The sequence below is a fragment of the Oncorhynchus gorbuscha genome, linkage group LG22 (assembly GCF_021184085.1).
Source record: "Oncorhynchus gorbuscha isolate QuinsamMale2020 ecotype Even-year linkage group LG22, OgorEven_v1.0, whole genome shotgun sequence".
In the NCBI taxonomy this organism is placed as follows: Eukaryota; Metazoa; Chordata; class Actinopteri; order Salmoniformes; family Salmonidae; genus Oncorhynchus; species Oncorhynchus gorbuscha.
In genome coordinates, this window is record NC_060194.1 from 9,213,072 (window position 1) to 9,232,671 (window position 19,600).

Here is a 19,600-nt window from a genome sequence, read left to right on the forward strand (position 1 = left end):
CGTACGCAGATGCATGCGCGTGCCCGGTGTAGCCAGCATGTAAGCAAGTAGCCTAGGTCCAATATCCGAAAGTCATTTGAAACTTAAGTCTTGAGCTTATTAATTCCCACCATCTCTTTGAGCAGCCTTGCCTTATTTGCAAGGCTGCATTCCATCCTAGGCTTATTTGCCATCTTGTCACATCCCTTAAGGTGTGTTCAAGACATCTGAGAATGTGTAGTATGAGGATGAGTGGAATTAATAAACAACAAAGCTTTGATGAGGTAATGTTAATTCACTCAATTCACTCTCCAAGTCTGTTAGGGTAGCCCCATGTGTTTCATAAGGGTTCTTATAGCCACGGCTATAGCTGGGGCTTCCTATCATCCAGCTGTTAAATTCTATCACAGTCAACCGGAAATGCAATTTGGCATTTCATAATGAGCATCTGTGAATGTACCATCTTCATTACGGTTGATGAACAGGCAGCTTGAGACTTCAGTGGCTTCAGCCAGAATAGGCTATGGAGGCCTTTTTGTTGGTTTACTTTAACAGGGAAAAATACAAATTCCCAAATAAAGGTTTGCCATACCAAAGCAGCCAACTTTTTTTGTTTGAAACTCCCTCTGGAAAGATGAGATACGAGGGGACTCTGACAGAACTCTATTTTTGTCTCTTTGCTTTTTCCTCCGCTTGCCAGTTTTTTTTATCTGTTGGAGATAAAATGGGGATGGATGTTCGTGCCTGCCTGGAACTATGCTACTCTGTCGGAGCCAGCACACACATCCAGAGACTGTTCAGCTTTAGAACTGCATTCACTGGACCATTCTGCTGTGGTGATAAATAAAACACAACCTGTGTGGTTCTCAGACTGAAAGGCCCCAACAGTATAGAGTACAGCCTTTGTGCTTTATGTAATCGAAAATGACCTCAACTTGAATTCTGAGTGATAACATTGTGCATTAAGATGATTTTAACAGAAAGATTTGAAGTAATCCTTATGACAACTTTGATAGAATAATGCGACATTGAGCCTATGGTTTGTGAATATTCACAGCAAGGCAGCCAATTCTTATTTTATTCTCCAGCACATAATAGGATGACTCGTAGAATCTGACATTTCAATTTGAAAGAAGTCAAGATGATGAGTCACCAAAGTGAAAAGTACAACAAAAGAAAACAGACAGGGTCAGTGATGCACTTCTTTTGATTGTGGTGGAACACATGACAAAACATGAGTATTTTAGTGATGGTACATTGCAGGCACGTACGTCACAACGAGAAAGGTTTTGTTTATTTCTTTGCCACAATATTTTTTTGTCAATATCCACTACTCTCCTCTCATCTTGAGCGAGGGATGATAAGGGAAGTGAAGGAGGCAGCTAGGTAGAAACATAAATATTTACATTGCGCCTTCTCCTGTTGTTGCGCTGAGACAAGGTTGAGACTGCAAAGCAAACCATAAATGTATTTTATTTTATCATTAGTCCACTGTTGATACAGTCCGAAAACATTTTTCATGTCAGCAGTCAAGTTTTCAAGATATTAGACTTTCAAGACAAAAAGTGTCACCATGATGATGCAAAATGAAGGGAGAGAGAAACAAAGAGAATGAGGTATTAACGGGTAAGGAAATGACTTGAAGATTCTGTCTCTGGGCTTCTCTGAAGTGTTACAGTTTTTCTCAATTGCTAAAACACAATTTCTGAAACCTTGCTTCATTTCCTGAAAACATTAAACACAAAACCTCATCTTCAAGCACTATTTACATAACCTCTGACTCCTCTCGCAAAATGAAACATTCGCCTCAAAACAGTTTTACCTGTGTTCAAAATCAAACACTGCTCTAAAATCATAAACAAAGTGATCAAAATGATATACACTCTCAAGCAGTCAGTAAACAATACACCGAAAAATAGAAAACACATTGTTCAAAACATACAATTCAAAACATACAATTCTCATTTTTAATCTAAAATATAATATTTTTCCTTCATTGTCTTTTGATGAATGAAAACATGTTCTATCATAGTAGCTCAAAATTGATCAGAAATTACTACTCTGCTTTGCTCTTTGCAATTATGTTTTTTTGTTCTTCCACCCCTTGTACCCCTATTTTTACAGTACTGTACCCTGCATCTCACAAACTTGTCCTTTGTCTCTGTGATACTGTAATTCTTGTTCTTTGTTCATATGAACCTGCAACCAGTCAAAATCTATTGAGCAGTCAGTACTGTTAACAGTTTTTCCCAATCGCTAAGACACAATTTTGCAAACTAGGCTGGTTTTATCAAAATACTTAACACAATTCACAAAACCACACACTCAAACTGCAAAATACCTCATATATCCTGCAAAATGAAGCACTGCAACCAAAACTACATATAGCATTATCAAAATCAAACGTTTGCACGAAATGGCACACACTTCATTCATATTACCAGATTTTTGTCTAACCAACTACACACTGTTGGGCATAATGAAAAGCACTCTCATCTTTAGTATGCTTTGCCATAATACTAAAATAGTTCAAATTGTAGAAAATCTTCAGATACACAGAAATATTTGCAGATACACCTACATTTTTTACAATTTTTAAACCAAACAAGTCAGTGCAACATATGCACAGCAGATATATTTACATTGGACTGAACAAAAATATGCTCACAAAAAAACAGTAAACTGAAAATTGCAGAAAAAATATATAGAAAAAAAGAGGCAGCATCTTGCCGCACAGCTGGGTCTGGCCACAACGCCTCGTCCACATCACAGGCAATATCTTCCCTTGCCAGACATCGAGTGAAGAAGTGCCTTGAGTGCCTTATCTATCCCTGAATCGCACCCACATCAATCTCATCACATGCCTCATCCATAGCCTGCACAAGAGGCATGAGCACAAAGGGCTGCCGGTCGTATACCTTCCACCGCCATGCCGAAAACAACTCTTCTATGGGGTTCAGAAATGGTGAGTATGGTGGGAGGTAATTGCATGAGAAATGGTGGGAGGTCAGCAAACCAGTTTTGGACTGGGGCTGCACGATGAAAGCTCATGTTGTCCCATACTACAACGTACCGGGTTCTTTGATGATCTGCATCATTCATACGCTCTGGTGGTATGACAATGTTGTGGAGTCTGTCCAGAAATGTGATAATATGGGCTGTGTTGTATGGTCCAAGGTTGGCATGACGGTGGAGGACACCTTGGACCACGTTGGAGATGGCAGCGCACATTGTGATGTTCCCACCACGTTGGCCAGGAACATCTATAATGGCTTTGTGGCCAATGACGTTTCTCCCCCTTCTTCTGGTCTTTGCTAGGTTGAACCCAGCCTCATCTATACAGATGAACTCATGTGGGATTGCATGAGCATCCATTTCCAGTACTCCCTGAAAACAAAGAACAAAAGCAGTCAATATGGTGTTATCCAGTACACTGGGAAACAATGTTGCGTGTAGTGTACTGCAGTCAATATTGTACTTACATCCACATATGCTCGTCTGAACTCTTTGTTTCTTTGAGAGTTTCTCTCAAACGGCACCTTATAAAGTTGTTTCATTCTGATTTGGTTTCGCGTGAGAATGCGAGCCAATGTGGACAGACTGACTCGTTGAATGTTGTTGAATATGGTGTTGTCTTGGATGATGTGGCTTTGAATATCTCGTAATCTGATTTCATTATTTTCCAAAACCAAGTTTACAATGTTAGCTTCCTGTACCCCGGTGAACATTTGGCCTATTCCTCTACCATGGTTGCATCTCTCAGTCCTTTAGAAAAACAAAAAAATAGGGCTTGGACAATGCAGCCTAAAGATATTTCCCCCACAGTAGAGTAAATTCTACAGGAAGTTTGTGCAGTTAGTGTATGACATCAGCCATTCATGAAGTAAACAGGTGTCACCCAACTGATACACTATGACATGGGGTGTACTACATAGTGTGAAATAAATTTTGGTTACATACCTGTACTCTAGTCTAAATGTCCGGATGACAGAGGCGACAGTAAAACGGCTCAAGTTGGGCTGCACTCTCTGTCCAGCCTCTCGCATTGTCAGCCCATGGTTGATGACATGATCAACTACGGTTGCTCTGATTTCATTTGAAAGATGTTGTCTTCTTTGGCAATGAACTCCTCTACCAGCTCTACCCATACCTCTCACTCTTCCTCCCCCTCCCCCTCTCATTCTCACCCTCCCTCTTTCTCTTTCTCTCTCTGCAACGGCTTCCATTGTTGTTGTAAAACAAAAGGTGCTCACCTGTGGTCTTTACATAGTGCTTACTTCCTGATTGAAGTGGTAACAATTAACCATTGAGGTGTTTGGCCAGTTAGCCCATGTAGTGTAATTTTGAATGGCAGTGTTTTGAAATGGCAAACATGTGACTTTATGTCAGATTGTTGTGTCTTATGCAGAGAACTGTGTGCAGTGCATTTAAAAAGTGCCATTTTGAATTGCAAAATGTGTGTAAAGCAGAAAATGTGTTTAGACTTTTGGAGACTTGAGAAGAGGTTTTGCTCTCTGTGTGTCAGTTTAAATAATTGTGCTGTGCATGTCATTTTAGTGTGTTAGCAATTGGAAAAAAACTGTAATAAATGGAAAGCACAATGTTCAGGCCCATACAATTTGTCCATTGTACAATATACAGCCTACAATGCACTGTACTACAGTATACAATAACAACCCAATTTGTCCCAAAAGGGACAAAAATCAAAGGAGTAAACATGTGATCAATGTACTTCTTCTTGTCTTTGGGCTGGGTCAGGCCAGAGCACTTCGTTGACATCACAAGCAATATTGTCCCTCCTGAGGCGACGGGGGAAGAAGCCTCTTGAGTGCCATGTCCAGCCCTGACATGATTCCTCACCTATATCACTACAGGCTAAATCCATGGCTTGCAGCAGATTTACTCTGTGGTAGGGTTGTCTATCATACACTTTCCATCTCCAAGAGGAGAAAAACTCCTCAATCGGATTATGGAAAGGCGAGTATGGAGGGAGGTACAAGTTCATAAACTGCCCATTGATGTTAAACCATTCCCTTACCTGAGCAGCTCGTTGGAAACTGACATTGTCCTACACTATCACATAGGTGGGAATGGGATTCTCATTTAGCTCTTGACCCTGCTCCTCAAATAAAATCTCTCTTAGATTGGCAATAAATCTTAGAAGGTGCTGGGTGTTATATGGCCCGAGTGTAACATGGTGATGTCGAACACCATGGTTGCTGATAGCAGCACAGATTGTAACATTGCCACCTCGTTGACCAGGGACTTCAACAATGGTCCGCTGTCCAATCATGTTTGGGCCTCTCCTTCTCCTCTTTGTTAGATTGAAGCCTGCTTCAATGACAAAGATGAACTCATGGGGTCTGTCCAAGGACTCCAAGTCAAATATTGTCTGTGTAGGAATAAAATATACTGTATGTAGGATTTTGTAAGTCGTACAGAGACAGTGCTATACTGTAGAGTACAATTAGGCTTCTGATTCACATACATTGTATGTACTGAAGAGTAATGTCATTCACATAGTACTGTAGACAATCTGAATTACAGTAAATATTTCTGAATGTACACTTACTTGCACATACTGAGCTCGCAGTTCTTTCACCCTTGGTGAGTTGCGCTCAAAAGGTACTCTGTATACTTGTTTCATTCGCATCCTGTTACGATGGAGGATACGGTCAATTGTGGAAATAATGTTTTGTATCACTCGTTCCTGGATTTCTCTGAGTCGTATTGCATTATCTTGAAGGACCATGCTAACTATAATGGCCTCTTGCTCCCGATTGAATATAGCTGTCCTTCCACCTGCATGTGGCAGCCTTGCAATTCTACAAAAAGTAGTTGTGCAGTTACAAAACATATTCATGTAGTACAATACATACAGTGATTAACTTTAAAAATGTCTATTGAAACAGCTGCATATAGTGTAGTACAATAAATTTGCAATTACAAAAATACAGTAGTATACTGTACCTGTTCTCTTCTCTGAATGTCCTTACTATGGTGGACACAGAAAATCGGCTCAAATTGGGTTGCACTCTAAGTCCTGCTTCCCTCATTGTCAGTCCATGGACAAGAACATCTATAACTGTTGCTCGAATTTCATCAGATATTTCCATCTTTGTCTTCCTCTTCTTCTTCTTCTTCATCCTCCTCTTCCTCTTTCTTGCCCTCCTCCCCCTCCTCCCATACGCACTCGTCCTCGTCCTCTGACATTGTTTCTTCTATCCATTCTATCCTGAAAAGTCTAAGTGAGATCTGCAAATTGTGTTTTACCATGTGAAATGGTTTAAGGTATTAAAAACAGACTGCATAATTAGCTAAATGAGTCCAGGCAACTGAGCACTTTGTTCAGCCAATGGGTTTTAGTGTTTTAGCAATTGAGAAAAACTGTAAGTGCCTCCATGAAGATGGAGTGAGAAAGAGAGAGAAGAAACTGCAGATGAATAGAGGAAGGGGGGAATGGAGGAGAGTCGAAGGCGGACTACCCTCCTTAGCTGTCACAGCAGCTCATGCTCATAAGCAAAACGACCACTTTGAAGCTGTTTATCTCCATCGCCAGGTTTCAGAGGATTTGCAGGGAAAACACACACACACCTAATACAGACTCAAAACATTCTTAACTCCCATTAATTACATATGCTACAGTCCTTTTGTAACATACTTCCTTACAACAGAGGCTCCATAATGCATGAGCGCTTGTGTTTGTTTTCTTAACACAGGCACTTCCTATGCATGCTCCCTGTTTCGGGGCAAATGAGAAAAGGGCAACAGCAGCTCCTCTGCATGAAGTAGTAGATGTGTGGATGGAACCACAAGTAAAAGTTCATACACAAAATGTCCAGATGATAGCAAGTCAGGTTGTGGCACACACAGATACTGAACCTACGGGGAACTTTTGGCATACCATGTCATGTAATGACATCGTTTTCTGGTTGTAAACTGGTTGTCTGGTTGAGAAGGCGTCAGACAACCAGAATAACCAACAGCTCTCTGTTACAACCAGATAACCACATAAAATAGTTGGCACAAAGTTGCACGTTGTGTGTAGGGAATATTTTGGTTATTTGTCGGTCCATGACAGCTCCCCTGCGTCAGGATAGAGCAGCAAATCGCTCTTTTAAGGGAGGTATCTTGGGTAGCGCCTGAGGAGGTCTTTGTAGTCTTTGGGGACTTGATGAGCCCTGCATACGATTTCTATAGCTATTCAACAAACATGTTGGTCTGATAATAATATCCCATTGGGCAAAACTGGTTGCAACATTGTCAGACTGTAAAGGGAAATTTTGTTAACGTTTTTTATGACGTCTTTCCCATGATGTCTTGATCTTGCTATGACAAATATGTCGTTACCTGGTTTATACAGAGACCAATTGGCTATAATCTGGTTCTATTATGTCTTCTCAACCAAAAAGGCAGTTTGCAACCAGATAACCATGTTGCAAATGTAGGATAATAGAGATAATAGGGGGGAATTGGGCCAATGAGTCATGAATAGGTAGAAGCACTGAGATACTGAATGGGGGAAAGTAGAGAAGATAATACAACAAGTAAGAGAAGAGGACAGGGAGCTTTGAAAACAGATACAATTAAACCAGCTCAGGTTTTGTGCTTGACATAGGCTTACTAATATCACCTATGTGATCGTGTTCATCCTTAATTATTTTCCAGCTAGAGCACAAAACCCCAAAATCAACAGCTAACCCTTTCGTAGGGTGCCCCGCCTGAACAATGTGAAACACTAATGTGATTTAGAATCACTTACCAAGTACCTGACTGACAGATTTATACGGTTCCATATCGATCCCTACTGTAATAACTGTTTCCCTCTTTCAAATGAGCTCATAAGAGATCGCCAGGCATGATTATGACTTGACTCGCTGTGGTATTACAATCACCTTGAGCTCCGTAACCATGGATTCCAGTCTACTGGAGACAAGCGCTATGGTGACTAATCAATTTTCTTCAAAGAGAAGGACACAGAGCATTCAGAATAGCTATGGGTATTTTTCAGTGCTCCACAAAGTGAAAGTCTGTGCTTGAGAAATGGTTTGCGGGTGCCAATTTACTCTGATGTATGCACGCATAACTGTAACTTGCTTTGGATAAAATCGTCTGGTAAATGGCATATATTATTTTATATTATATTACTCTTTAACATTTCTATGATGGCCCAACCTAGGCAATATTGGACCAGACCTCAACTTTCCCCAAAATGCTGTGCTGCAGGATGACACCCGCTCAAAAAAAAACATTGTTAGGGCCTTTAAAAAAACTTAATTCCATTTTTTTTCAGCTTTGGCGGTTTTGTTTTTCCAGGTTTCAGATTTTCCTTATTTATTTATTCCCCCATTTTTTCCACACTTTTTACCATTTTAATTTTACCCCTTTTTCTACACAATTTCATGGTATCCAATTGTTTAGTTAGTAGATACTATCTTGTCTCATCGCTACAACTCCCGTGCGGGCTCCCGGAGAGACGAAGGTTGAAAGTCTTGTGTCCTCCGATACACAACCCAACCAAGCCACACTGCTTCTTAACACAGAGGCATCCAACCCGGAGGCCAGCTGCACCAATGTGTCGGAGGAAACACCGTGCACCTGACAACCTTGGTTAGCGCGCACTGCGCCCGGCCCGCCACAGGAGTCGCTGGTGGCACAGCTGGCGCTGCAGTACAGCGCCCTTAACCACTGCGCCACCCGGGAGGCATTTTTTCAACAGTTTAACAGAACAACAAATCTTTTTTGTTCTTGTGTTCACAGCAATGCTTAAACCACACCAAGGGACCACTTTGGAGGTCTGGGAAAAATCTAAGTGTAATTACACTTTAATTCAGTGCACACAGGTGATGAGGTTTGCAAATCAAATGCTGACTTGTGGTGCCACTGGACAGAGAAAACTGAGTAAGTTAACCTTTATTTATTGTACATTTAAATTAGTCTGTAGCATTTAAGTGTTGAGTTAGATGACATAGCTACCTCAATCGTTATTGCAAATAATTTTGGTGACTTCACAGCAATTGTTAGCTAGCTAGCTACAGCTATAGGTCAAGTCATGAGATTTGTAAAATAAAGAGGAATATAATAGTAAGAATAAAATGGAGTTTCCTCATCTCCCCATTTAGAGTATTTCCGTGCAGAACAGACATGCCCTTATCCAGATGGTGTGACAAATGCATATCCTAACAGACCTGCTTACTTTATTTGTTGTTACTTATAAAGGTTGAAATCAACATTAAATACCTCCATCAGGCAGAGAGGCAAGAAACATTTGTCCACCACCTCAGGAACAAGCTACACTATTCACAGCCCTGTGTAATGTTCAATGTTATTGCATTGCTGGACTTTTTGAAACTTTATATATTTACATTGTTTTAAATGTATGGTTTAAACTTGTCTTTAATCTTTATTTGTTTTAGCTGTGAAAACTCCCTTAGCCTTTATGTAAAATAAAATAAAAATTTATGATGTAGCCACTTGACTTTATGGCTGTGCTATCTATTGGAAAACATTCACCCTGGCCTCAAGGGAGAAGAAAACTATCGGTCCTACCTTCCAGCTAGCTAATTAGCAAAGACATAGCTAGCTAGCGAATGGCCTCACAGAGAAGAAGAAGAAAGACTACACCCTTAAAATCTGTGGTTTATATGTGTCGCACTTGTGGGGAACACTATCCCAATAAGAGTTACAAACACAATCTCTTTATTACCAAGATATCGGACCTATAAGGGAAGGTGTTGTGGGAGATGATTGGTTGGTGTATTAAGCCAATAAGTAAGGTGCCAGGAGATTCTCCCGGCCATGTTTGATGTGTTGGTTCACCAGATGTGTTTGTGTTTATTTCACTACATTCCGAAAGAAAATTACGTACTTTTTACTCCATACATTTCACCAGGTACCCAAAAGTACTCATTACATTTTGAAAGCAGGAGAGGAAAATGGTTCAATTCACACACTTATCAAGAGAACATACCTGGTCATCCTACTGCCTCTAATCTGGCGGACTCACTAAACACAAATGCTCTGTTTGTAAATTATGTCTGAGTGTGTGAGTGTGTCTGAGTGTGTCTCCCTAGCTATCAGTAAATAATTTAAAAAAAGAAAAATCGGGCCATCTGGTTTGCTTAATAAGGAATTTGAAATGATTTAAACTTTTATTAGCGCGAGCTAACTAGCTAGCAATTTCTAGCTAGCAATTTCACTTCGGTTACACCAGCCTCATCTCGGGAGTTGATAGGCTTGAAGTCATAAACAGTGCAATGCTTGACGCACAACGAAGAGCTGCTGGCAAAACGCACGAAAGTGCTGTTTGAATGAATGTTTTACGTGCCTGCTTCTGCCTACCACCGCTCAGTCAGATACTTAGATATGTATATGCTTGTATGCTCAGTCAGATTATATGCAACACAGGACACGCTAGATAATATCTAGTAATATCATCAACCATGTGTAGTTAACTAGTGATTATGATTGATTGTTTTTATAAGATAAGTTTAATGCTAGCTAGCAACTTACCTTGGCTTACTGCATTCACGTGACAGGCAGTCAGTCTCCTTGTGGAGTGCACAAGGACTAGTTAACTGTAAGGTTGCAAGATTGGGTCCCCCGAGCTGACAAGGTGAAAATCTGTCATTCTGCCCTTGAACGAGGGAGTTAACCCACCGTTCCTAGGCAGTCATTCAAAATAAGGATGTGTTCTTAACTGACTTCCCTAGTTAAATAAGGATTAAATAAAGGTGTAAAAAAAAAACTTTAAAAAAATCGGTATCCAAAAATACCAATTTCCGATTGTTATGAAAACTTGAAATCGGCCCTAATTAATCGGCCATTACGATTAATCGGTCGACCTCTACTAGAGATAGAAGCTGTTTTGCAGTCTCGGTCCCAGCTTTGATGCACCTGTACTGACCTCGCCTTAAGGATGATAGAAGGGTGAACAGGCAGTGCCTCGGGTGGTTGATGTCCTTGTTGATCTTTTTGGCCTTCCAGTAACATTGGGTGCTGTAGGTGTCCTGGAGGGTGGGTAGTTTGCTCCCGGTAATGAGTTGGGCAGACTGCACCACCCAATTGTGGTACCAGGTGGTGATACAGCCCGACAGGATGCTTTCAATTGAGCATCTGTAAAAGTTTGTGAGCGTTTTAGGTGACAAGACAAATTTCCTCAGTCGACTGAGGTTTAAAAGGATCTGTTGCGCCTTCTTCACCACACTGTCTGTGTGGGTGGTCCATTTCAGCTTGTCAGTAATGTGTAAGCCAAGGAACTTGAAGCTTTCCACCTTCTCCACTGCGGTCCCGTCAATGTAGATAGGGGGTGCACCCTCTGCTGTTTCCTGAAGTCCACGATCATCTCCTTTGTTTTGTTGACGTTGAGTGAGAGGTTGCTTTCCAGGTACCACACTCCCACAGCCGTCACCTCCTCCCTGGAGGCTGTCTCATCATTGTTAGTAATCAAGCCTACTACTGTTGTGTCGTCTGCAAACTTGATGACTGAGTTGGAGCCGTGCTTGGCCACGCAGTCATGTGTGAACAGGGAGTACAGGAGGGGCTGAGCACACATGCATTGCATTCAACGATGTCACACCTCCGCATCGGCAGTGAAAGGTGACAGAGATACAGCGGTGTTGTTCATACCATGAGACATCCTGAAAATCTGTCTTCTCACAAAAACGTCTGTAGCGTCCGAACGGTTTAGCCTCTATGACCCCAACAATATTGCAGATCTGCCAACTTCTGTCTGTAGCATCCAAACAGTTTGTGCTACACACTAATATGACCCCTCTACGGAAAGACAAGCCTCGTCTGAAGGTACCCCGGTACAAGTTTAAAAAATACATGGAAGTATATATGGAAGTACTATAGTTTAGTGCCTAAAATAAATAGGTGTAAAAATAGGTGTATAAAACAACAACAATTCCTGAACTTTCTTATACCTCTTAGATATGAGACAGACACCCCTCTCCCCGTTAGACTCTAGAAGGTTAAAAATGGAACAATAGAACACATCCTGACAGGTTGGTGGTATACATGGAATCTTGGAATGTTCCTTCAGTGGAACTCCCACAAGAGGGGAGAAGCCTAGAGCACACAGACAAAGAGCATGGTCAATAATTCAGTGTTCTTGCTGCAATCCATTACACTGCATTTATAATACATTATATAGCCAGGGCAATGCCACGCAAGCCTGAACAGCAAGCCCGACCCCACTATTGAATTGAGCTGCAACACATCACACACACACACACACACACACACACACACACACACACACACACACACACACACACACACACACACACACACACACACACACACACACACCCTTGTTGGGGACCAAACAATTAATTCCGATTCAAAATCCTATTTTCCCTAAATGCTTAACCTAACCTTAACTCTAACACTAACCCCAGAACACCCTAACCCCTAAAATCAATCCTAACCCTAACTTGTAACCCTAATTCTTATATTTTTGTCTTATTTCTTTACATTCTGTTTATTGAAAATGTTCCAATATAAACATCCATATACATACAACAAGAACAACCAGTTCCTCTATCCCCCTCCCCGAGTCCCTAGTATCCTAACTGCACGTAGGGCTAGCTCCCTTCCCTATTCCCCCAGTACTAGCTCGACAGAAAGTCCTACATACAAAAATTGCAGTGAGAAAAAATGCATAAACAAACCAATTAGATTTATATAAACACAGTCATCAAGTCGTATTTACACATGAATAAGGTTTTAGATACATAATTTATTACTTAACACAAATCAACCTAGCTAACTTAAAGATATATTTAAAAAATATACATTATTCAATAAAAAAGGATCTGTTTTAAAGCCCCACATCCAAAGTCAACCCTAATTACATAATCTAGTAAGTCTATGAAGTCTCCCCAAACCACCATAAATACATAAGGTTTCTTCAGTGTATTGTATGTTATCCTTTCACATGGGAATTAGTGTTCTAATTCAGAGCAATACATTTATTAGCAGCTATAATTGCTAATTGAACTAATTTAGCTTGATATTGATTTCTAGTTGGCAATAGAGACTCATCTCCTAAAAGTACCAGGGAAGGAATTATTGAAATATTCAAAAGAGGTCACGTGAGATATGACCTCCCAATATACATCAAGTTTTGGACATGCCAAAAACATATTTACGAGGGTTCCCACCTGTCTCACACAGGGCAGTATTTTCAGTATTTTGCGTAAATCTTATGAAGCCTCTCTGGGGTGAAGTATACCCTATGCAGCAAATTAAACAGCATCATTCTATGCCTAGTGCTAAAAGACAACTGTTGGGTATCTAAGAAAAGTGTCTCCCACGTCTCTTCTTCAATAATAAGGCCAAGGTCGTCTTGCCATTTAGAACTTCTGTAGCTCAGTTGGTAGAGCATGGCGCTTGTAACGCCAGGGTAGTGGGTTCGATCCCCGGGACCACCCATACATAGAATGTATGCACACATGACTGTAAGTCGCTTTGGATAAAAGCGTCTGCTAAATGGCATATATTATTATATATATTATTATATTATTATTATTATATTATACATTCAGGGCTTCATTTTCTATCAAGGTCTGTAGACCAGAGTATATGCATGCTATAAAGCCTTTCACCCCATTCTATCCTGCCACAGCTTGTCAGCTGCAGTTGAGGCCAAAGGTTATAATCTTCTTCCCTGTTGAAAAGCTATGTAGTGTCTGACCTGTAAATACTTGAAAAGTGAGATTGGGGAAGTTGGAACCCTGAGGCCAATATTTGAAAAGAGAGCATCACCCCAACCTCACATAATTGACCAATTGACCTTATACTGTACCTTTCTTGAACCAGAAAAGAGTGATACCATCTCTTAAGGTTTTTGGTAAAATAGGATTTCCATGAAATGGAGTTCGCTTATATACTGATTTATTTCCTCCAGTCAGCGTGCGAACTTCTGTCAATAAGGTAATGTTTTATAAAGGGATTATTTATGGAGCTACTAAATGCTTTGGGTGGTGATAAGGCACGGTTGCCTGGTGACATGGAATGAAGAGAGTTTTCTTCTATTTGCCTCCAAGCCAGTGGATCAGAACTGGTGTTTAATATGGTCTGCACAAAGTATTGAGTTTAACTCTGGGGGGTTTCCTTTTTCCATAAGAATTTAAAAATCAGTGTTACAGTTTTTCCCAATTGTTTACACACTAAAACTGGTCCATGAGGCACAATGACCCAAACCTGTAACTCATTTAGCAGAACCATACACCAAATCTGCAATAATACTGGCACACGTTTTGCTTTACACTCAGATTGCAATTTTATAAGAAACATTTGGCAAAACACAACACACAATTCTCTACCTTTGGCACAACCACAAATCTATTGTGTGCAAATGAAAAGCAACACTGTTCAACAAACTAAGCTCAATTACCAATTGATCACTTTCACATGTACAAACACTAATTGCATAAATGTTCACTTTGCAATCAGACCTTTGGTATGGATAAAAATGCCACAGGTGAGTACTCCTGTGTTTGGAGAACAATGGAAGCAAACTTGGCTGAGAGGTAGAGGTGGAGGAAGACCATGTACAAGGAGAGTACTCTCTGATGAAATTTGGGCAGCTGTGGTGGACCATGTGGCCAACCATGGTTTGACCTTGAGAGGGTGGGCAGAGAGTGCAGGCCAATCTGAGCCGCTTCACCGTAGCATCCATTCCAAAATGAGAATAGGTATGTACTGCATTCATTGGATCTATCTACTACTTTCACTACTTAACAGTAGTACAACATAAAGCACAGTAAAGACTGTATATTCTAATACATACTGTAAGGGGCAACAAAGTAAATGTTTCATGCATTACTGTACGAAATTGGGAGTTATATTACTTTCTAACATGTTTATCTTGTATACTATATTACCATAGTGTTTACTGTACTGTATGCTATTTTGTTTTTGTACAACTGAAAGATGACCACCACGTGGTGTTAGAACATGTCTATTTACAGATGAACAGGAGGCCACCATTGGGAAAATGGAAGTTGAAAATAATGCCATTAAGACTGTGGGAAATCCAACAACAGATTATTAAAAACCCTGCCATCTTCCATAACATCAGAGTGAGCTTATAGCCCCGTATCCTTAAGAAACACCATCTCCGGACGAAGCAAATCTACAGTCCCATTTAAGGAATTCCCAAAGAGTGAAGCACAAATGGTACGAATATGTGCATGTGCAAGTAAGTAGTATTACACTCTTTAAACATTACAGACTCATTGATGTTGCCAGTGAACTTTACTATACAGCAATTACAGTATTTACTGTAATTTCTGATAATCATGGAGTTCCCTCTGCGTTGGTCAGGTACCTCATATTCATAGATGAGGCTGGATTCAATTTAGCGAAGATGAGGAGGAGGGGAAGGAACATCATTCGTCAATGCACCATCATTGAGGTACCTGTCCAGTGCAGGGGAAATGTATGCACAGCTATGAGCCAAAATAGGATCCTCCACCTCCATGCCACCCTTGGACCATACAACACTGCCAATCTCTTTAATGCCCTGAACACCTTACATGACAGTTTTTTTAAAGTCAGTGCAGAGAGGTCCAGGTGATCCTGAGCAGCAAATGTACTCTATGTTCTAATTTGGGACAACGTGAGTTTCTACCGGGCTGCTCAGGTCCGCAACTGGTTCCATCACCATCCCAGGTTTACAATTCTCCATTTCTCAAACCCTTTGAAAAGTTGTTTTCAGCATGGCGGTGGAAGGTGTATGATCGCAAACCCCATGAAAGTAATGCCCTTCTGTGGTGACATTTCAACAGAGTCCTGTCAGGGGTGGATGCGTCATGCCAGAAGATATTTCTCCTTCTGTTTGGCCAAGGAGAATATCGCCTGTGATGTTGCTAAAGATCTGTGGCCAGACAAAAACAACATGCATGAATGATATTGTTTTAGCAATGGAGTATTTGTGTCTTGACTTATGATTTAGATTTTTACTGTGTTTTGACAGTTTCTTTATCCCAACCGTCCCAACCTTCGCTCTCTCTCCCCCGCTACTCTCTCCTCTTCCATCCTATCATCTCTTCCCTCTGCTCAAACCTTCTCCAACCTATCTCCTGATTCTGCCTCCTCAACCCTCCTCTCCTCCCTTTCTGCATCCTTTGACTCTCTATGTCCCCTATCTTCCAGGCCGGCTCGGTCCTCCCCTCCCGCTCCGTGGCTTGACGACTCAATGCGAGCTCACAGAACAGGGCTCCGGAAGGCCGAGCGGAAATGGAGGAAAACTCGCCTCCCTGCGGACCTGGCATCCTTTCACTCCCTCCTCTCTACATTTTCCTCCTCTGTCTCTGCTGCTAAAGCCACTTTCTACCACTCTAAGCATCTGCCTCTAACCCTAGGAAGCTCTTTGCCACATTCTCCTCCCTCCTGAATCCTCCTCCCCCCTCCTCCCTCTCTGCAGATGACTTCGTCAACCATTTTGAAAAGAAGATCGACGACATCCGATCCTCGTTTGCTAAGTCAAACAACACCGCTGGTTCTGCTCACACTGCCCTACCCTGTGCTCTGACCTCTTTCTCCCCTCTCTCTCCAGATGAAATCTTGCGTCTTGTGACGGCCGGCCGCCCAACAACCTGCCCGCTCGACCCTATCCCCTCCTCTCTTCTCCAGACCATTTCCGGAGACCTTCTCCCTTACCTCACCTCGCTCATCAACTTATCCCTGACCGCTGGCTACGTCCCTTCCGTCTTCAAGAGAGCGAGAGTTGCACCCCTTCTGAAAAAACCTACACTCGATCCCTCCGATGTCAACAACTACAGACCAGTATCCCTTCTTTCTTTTCTCTCCAAAACTCTTGAACGTGCCGTCCTTGGTCAGCTCTCCCGCTATCTCTCTCAGAATGACCTTCTTGATCCAAATCAGTCAGGTTTCAAGACTAGTCATTCAACTGAGACTGCTCTTCTCTGTATCACGGAGGCGCTCCGCACCGCTAAAGCTAACCTCTCTCCTCTGCTCTCATCCTTCTAGACCTATCGGCTGCCTTCGATACTGTGAACCATCAGATCCTCCTCTCCACCCTCTCCGAGTTGGGCATCTCCGGCGCGGCCCACGCTTGATTGCGTCCTACCTGACAGGTCGCTCCTACCAGGTGGCGTGGCGAGAATCTGTCTCCTCACCACGCGCTCTCACCACTGGTGTCCCCCAGGGCTCTGTTCTAGGCCCTCTCCTATTCTCGCTATACACCAAGTCACTTGGCTCTGTCATAACCTCACATGGTCTCTCCTATCATTGCTATGCAGACGACACACAATTAATCTTCTCCTTTCCCCCTTCTGATGACCAGGTGGCGAATCGCATCTCTGCATGTTTGGCAGACATATCAGTGTGGATGACGGATCACCACCTCAAGCTGAACTTCGGCAAGACGGAGCTGCTCTTCCTCCCGGGAAGGACTGCCCGTTCCATGATCTCGCCATCACGGTTGACAACTCCATTGTGTCCTCCTCCCAGAGCGCTAAGAACCTTGGCGTGATCCTGGACAACAAACTGTCGTTCTCAACTAACATCAAGGCGGTGGCCCGTTCCTGTAGGTTCATGCTCTACAACATCCGCAGAGTACGACCCTGCCTCACACAGGAAGCGGCGCAGGTCCTAATCCAGGCACTTGTCATCTCCCGTCTGGATTACTGCAACTCGCTGTTGGCTGGGCTCCCTGCCTGTGCCATTAAACCCCTACAACTCATCCAGAACGCCGCAGCCCGTCTAGTGTTCAACCTTCCCAAGTTCTCTCACGTCACCCCGCTCCTCCGCTCTCTCCACTGGCTTCCAGTTGAAGCTCGCATCCGCTACAAGACCATGGTGCTTGCCTACGGAGCTGTGAGGGGAACGGCACCTCAGTACCTCCAGGCTCTGATCAGGCCCTACACCCAAATAAGGGCACTGCGTTCATCCACCTCTGGCCTGCTCGCCTCCCTACCACTGAGGAAGTACAGTTCCCGCTCAGCTCAGTCAAAACTGTTCGCTGCTCTGGCTCCCCAATGGTGGAACAAACTCCCTCACGACGCCAGGACAGCGGAGTCAATCACCACCTTCCGGAGACACCTGAAACCCCACCTCTTTAAGGAATACCTAGGATAGGATAAAGTAATCCTTCTCACCCCCCTTAAAATATTTAGATGCACTATTGTAAAGTGGTTGTTCCACTGGATGTCATAAGGTGAATGCACCAATTTGTAAGTCGCTCTGGATAAGAGCGTCTGCTAAATGACTTAAATGTAAATGTAAATGTCTTTATCTATTCCGTTCAATTGATCTAACATACAGTAAAGTAGTTACAAATAGGCCTAATTTAGTTCCAAAGCATATGCTAAATATATTTACTGTATGTTTGCATTTTTACTGTATGTGTGCTTACAGTATGCTGTTTGACATGAATTGAGTCATGTTGAAATATAAAACTTCCATTTTTGCATTTGTGTTCCTTTCTTGTTTGAGTACACACAAACAATACACAGTATAACAACAAAATATTAGTCTTTACACTGAAATAGGTTATAATAGCAGTGTTTTGAATACGTCACAGTGTGATCTTAGTTCTCACTTAGATAGATTAATTTGATGTGTGTGTGTCTCACTTGTATGCAGATTTTCCTTTTTAGCAGAGAGTATATGATTTTAACTGCTGTGTTTCATTTTGCAAGATGTCTGTGTGGGCTTTGGGGAAATTGGCTAACTGTTTGTTTAGAGTTTTGAGTACCTGAGATGTTGTTTCAGCAAACGTGTGCTAACAATTAAGAAAAACTGTAATTTGTCAGAAAAAGTATTTCAAGTTTGGGTAGCGTTTGGAACAGATATTCACCTTTTGGCAAAATATAAATTTTTATACAATTAACACGTCCAATTAGTAACATTTGTGACATCATGCCACCTATCTAGTTCTTCCCCAGCCTTTTTAAGTAACGGCACATCATTTACTTTACAGGTGTTAGTCATTTCTGTGGGAATTTGTTGCCCTAAATAAGTAATTATCTGAGACCTCCAGGAAATGGGTTATGCTTTTCGTCAGATTGATCTTGTAGCCTGAAAAAGGAACTGAATTAATTAAACGTTTCTACTAGTGCTTGGAATGATTGCTCTGGTTTGGATAAGTAGATGTTGCCCGCGTAGAGAGAAATAGTGTGTTCCCGTTCACCTACCCAAATACCATGGATAGCTACCTAATAGCTTCCGTTAAGGGTTCAATAGGCAGGACAAAAAGGAGTGGTGAAAGGGGGCATTTCTGCCTGATCCCACGAAAAAGCTTAAACTGAGAGGAAATATTGTTGTTAGTCAGAATCTGGGCAACAGGACTTATTGTATATATATTGTAGTCTGATACATATTTCGGACCTACAGTGGGGCAAAAAGTATTTAGTCAGTCACCAATTGTGCAAGTTCTCCCACTTAAAAAGATGAGAGAGGCCTGTACTTTTCATCATAGGTACACTTCAACTATGACAGGCAAAATGAGAAGAAAAAAAATCCAGAAAATCATATTGTAGGATTTTTAATGAATGTATTTGCAAATTATGGTGGAAAATAAGTATTTGGTCAATAAAAAAGTTTATCTCAATACTTTATTATATATCCTTTGTTGGCAATGACA

At 41.8% G+C, this 19,600-nt stretch overlaps 2 protein-coding genes across 2 annotated transcripts in view; both read right to left on the reverse strand.

The window, feature by feature from the left end:
* Nucleotides 1-19,600, reverse strand: part of LOC124009624 (probable G-protein coupled receptor 158) — a 100,519-nt gene that overhangs the window by 58,372 nt on the left and 22,547 nt on the right. The window lies entirely within an intron of this gene.
* On the reverse strand, nucleotides 2,107-8,351 carry LOC124009625. Its single transcript, XM_046321616.1, has 4 exons — nucleotides 5,552-8,351; nucleotides 3,940-5,371; nucleotides 3,462-3,744; nucleotides 2,107-3,366 (listed from the first exon to the last, which is right to left on the reverse strand). Exons 2-4 carry the CDS (start codon nucleotides 4,203-4,205, stop codon nucleotides 2,845-2,847), a joined length of 1,071 nt encoding a protein of 356 aa, XP_046177572.1. The 5' UTR covers nucleotides 4,206-5,371; nucleotides 5,552-8,351; the 3' UTR covers nucleotides 2,107-2,844.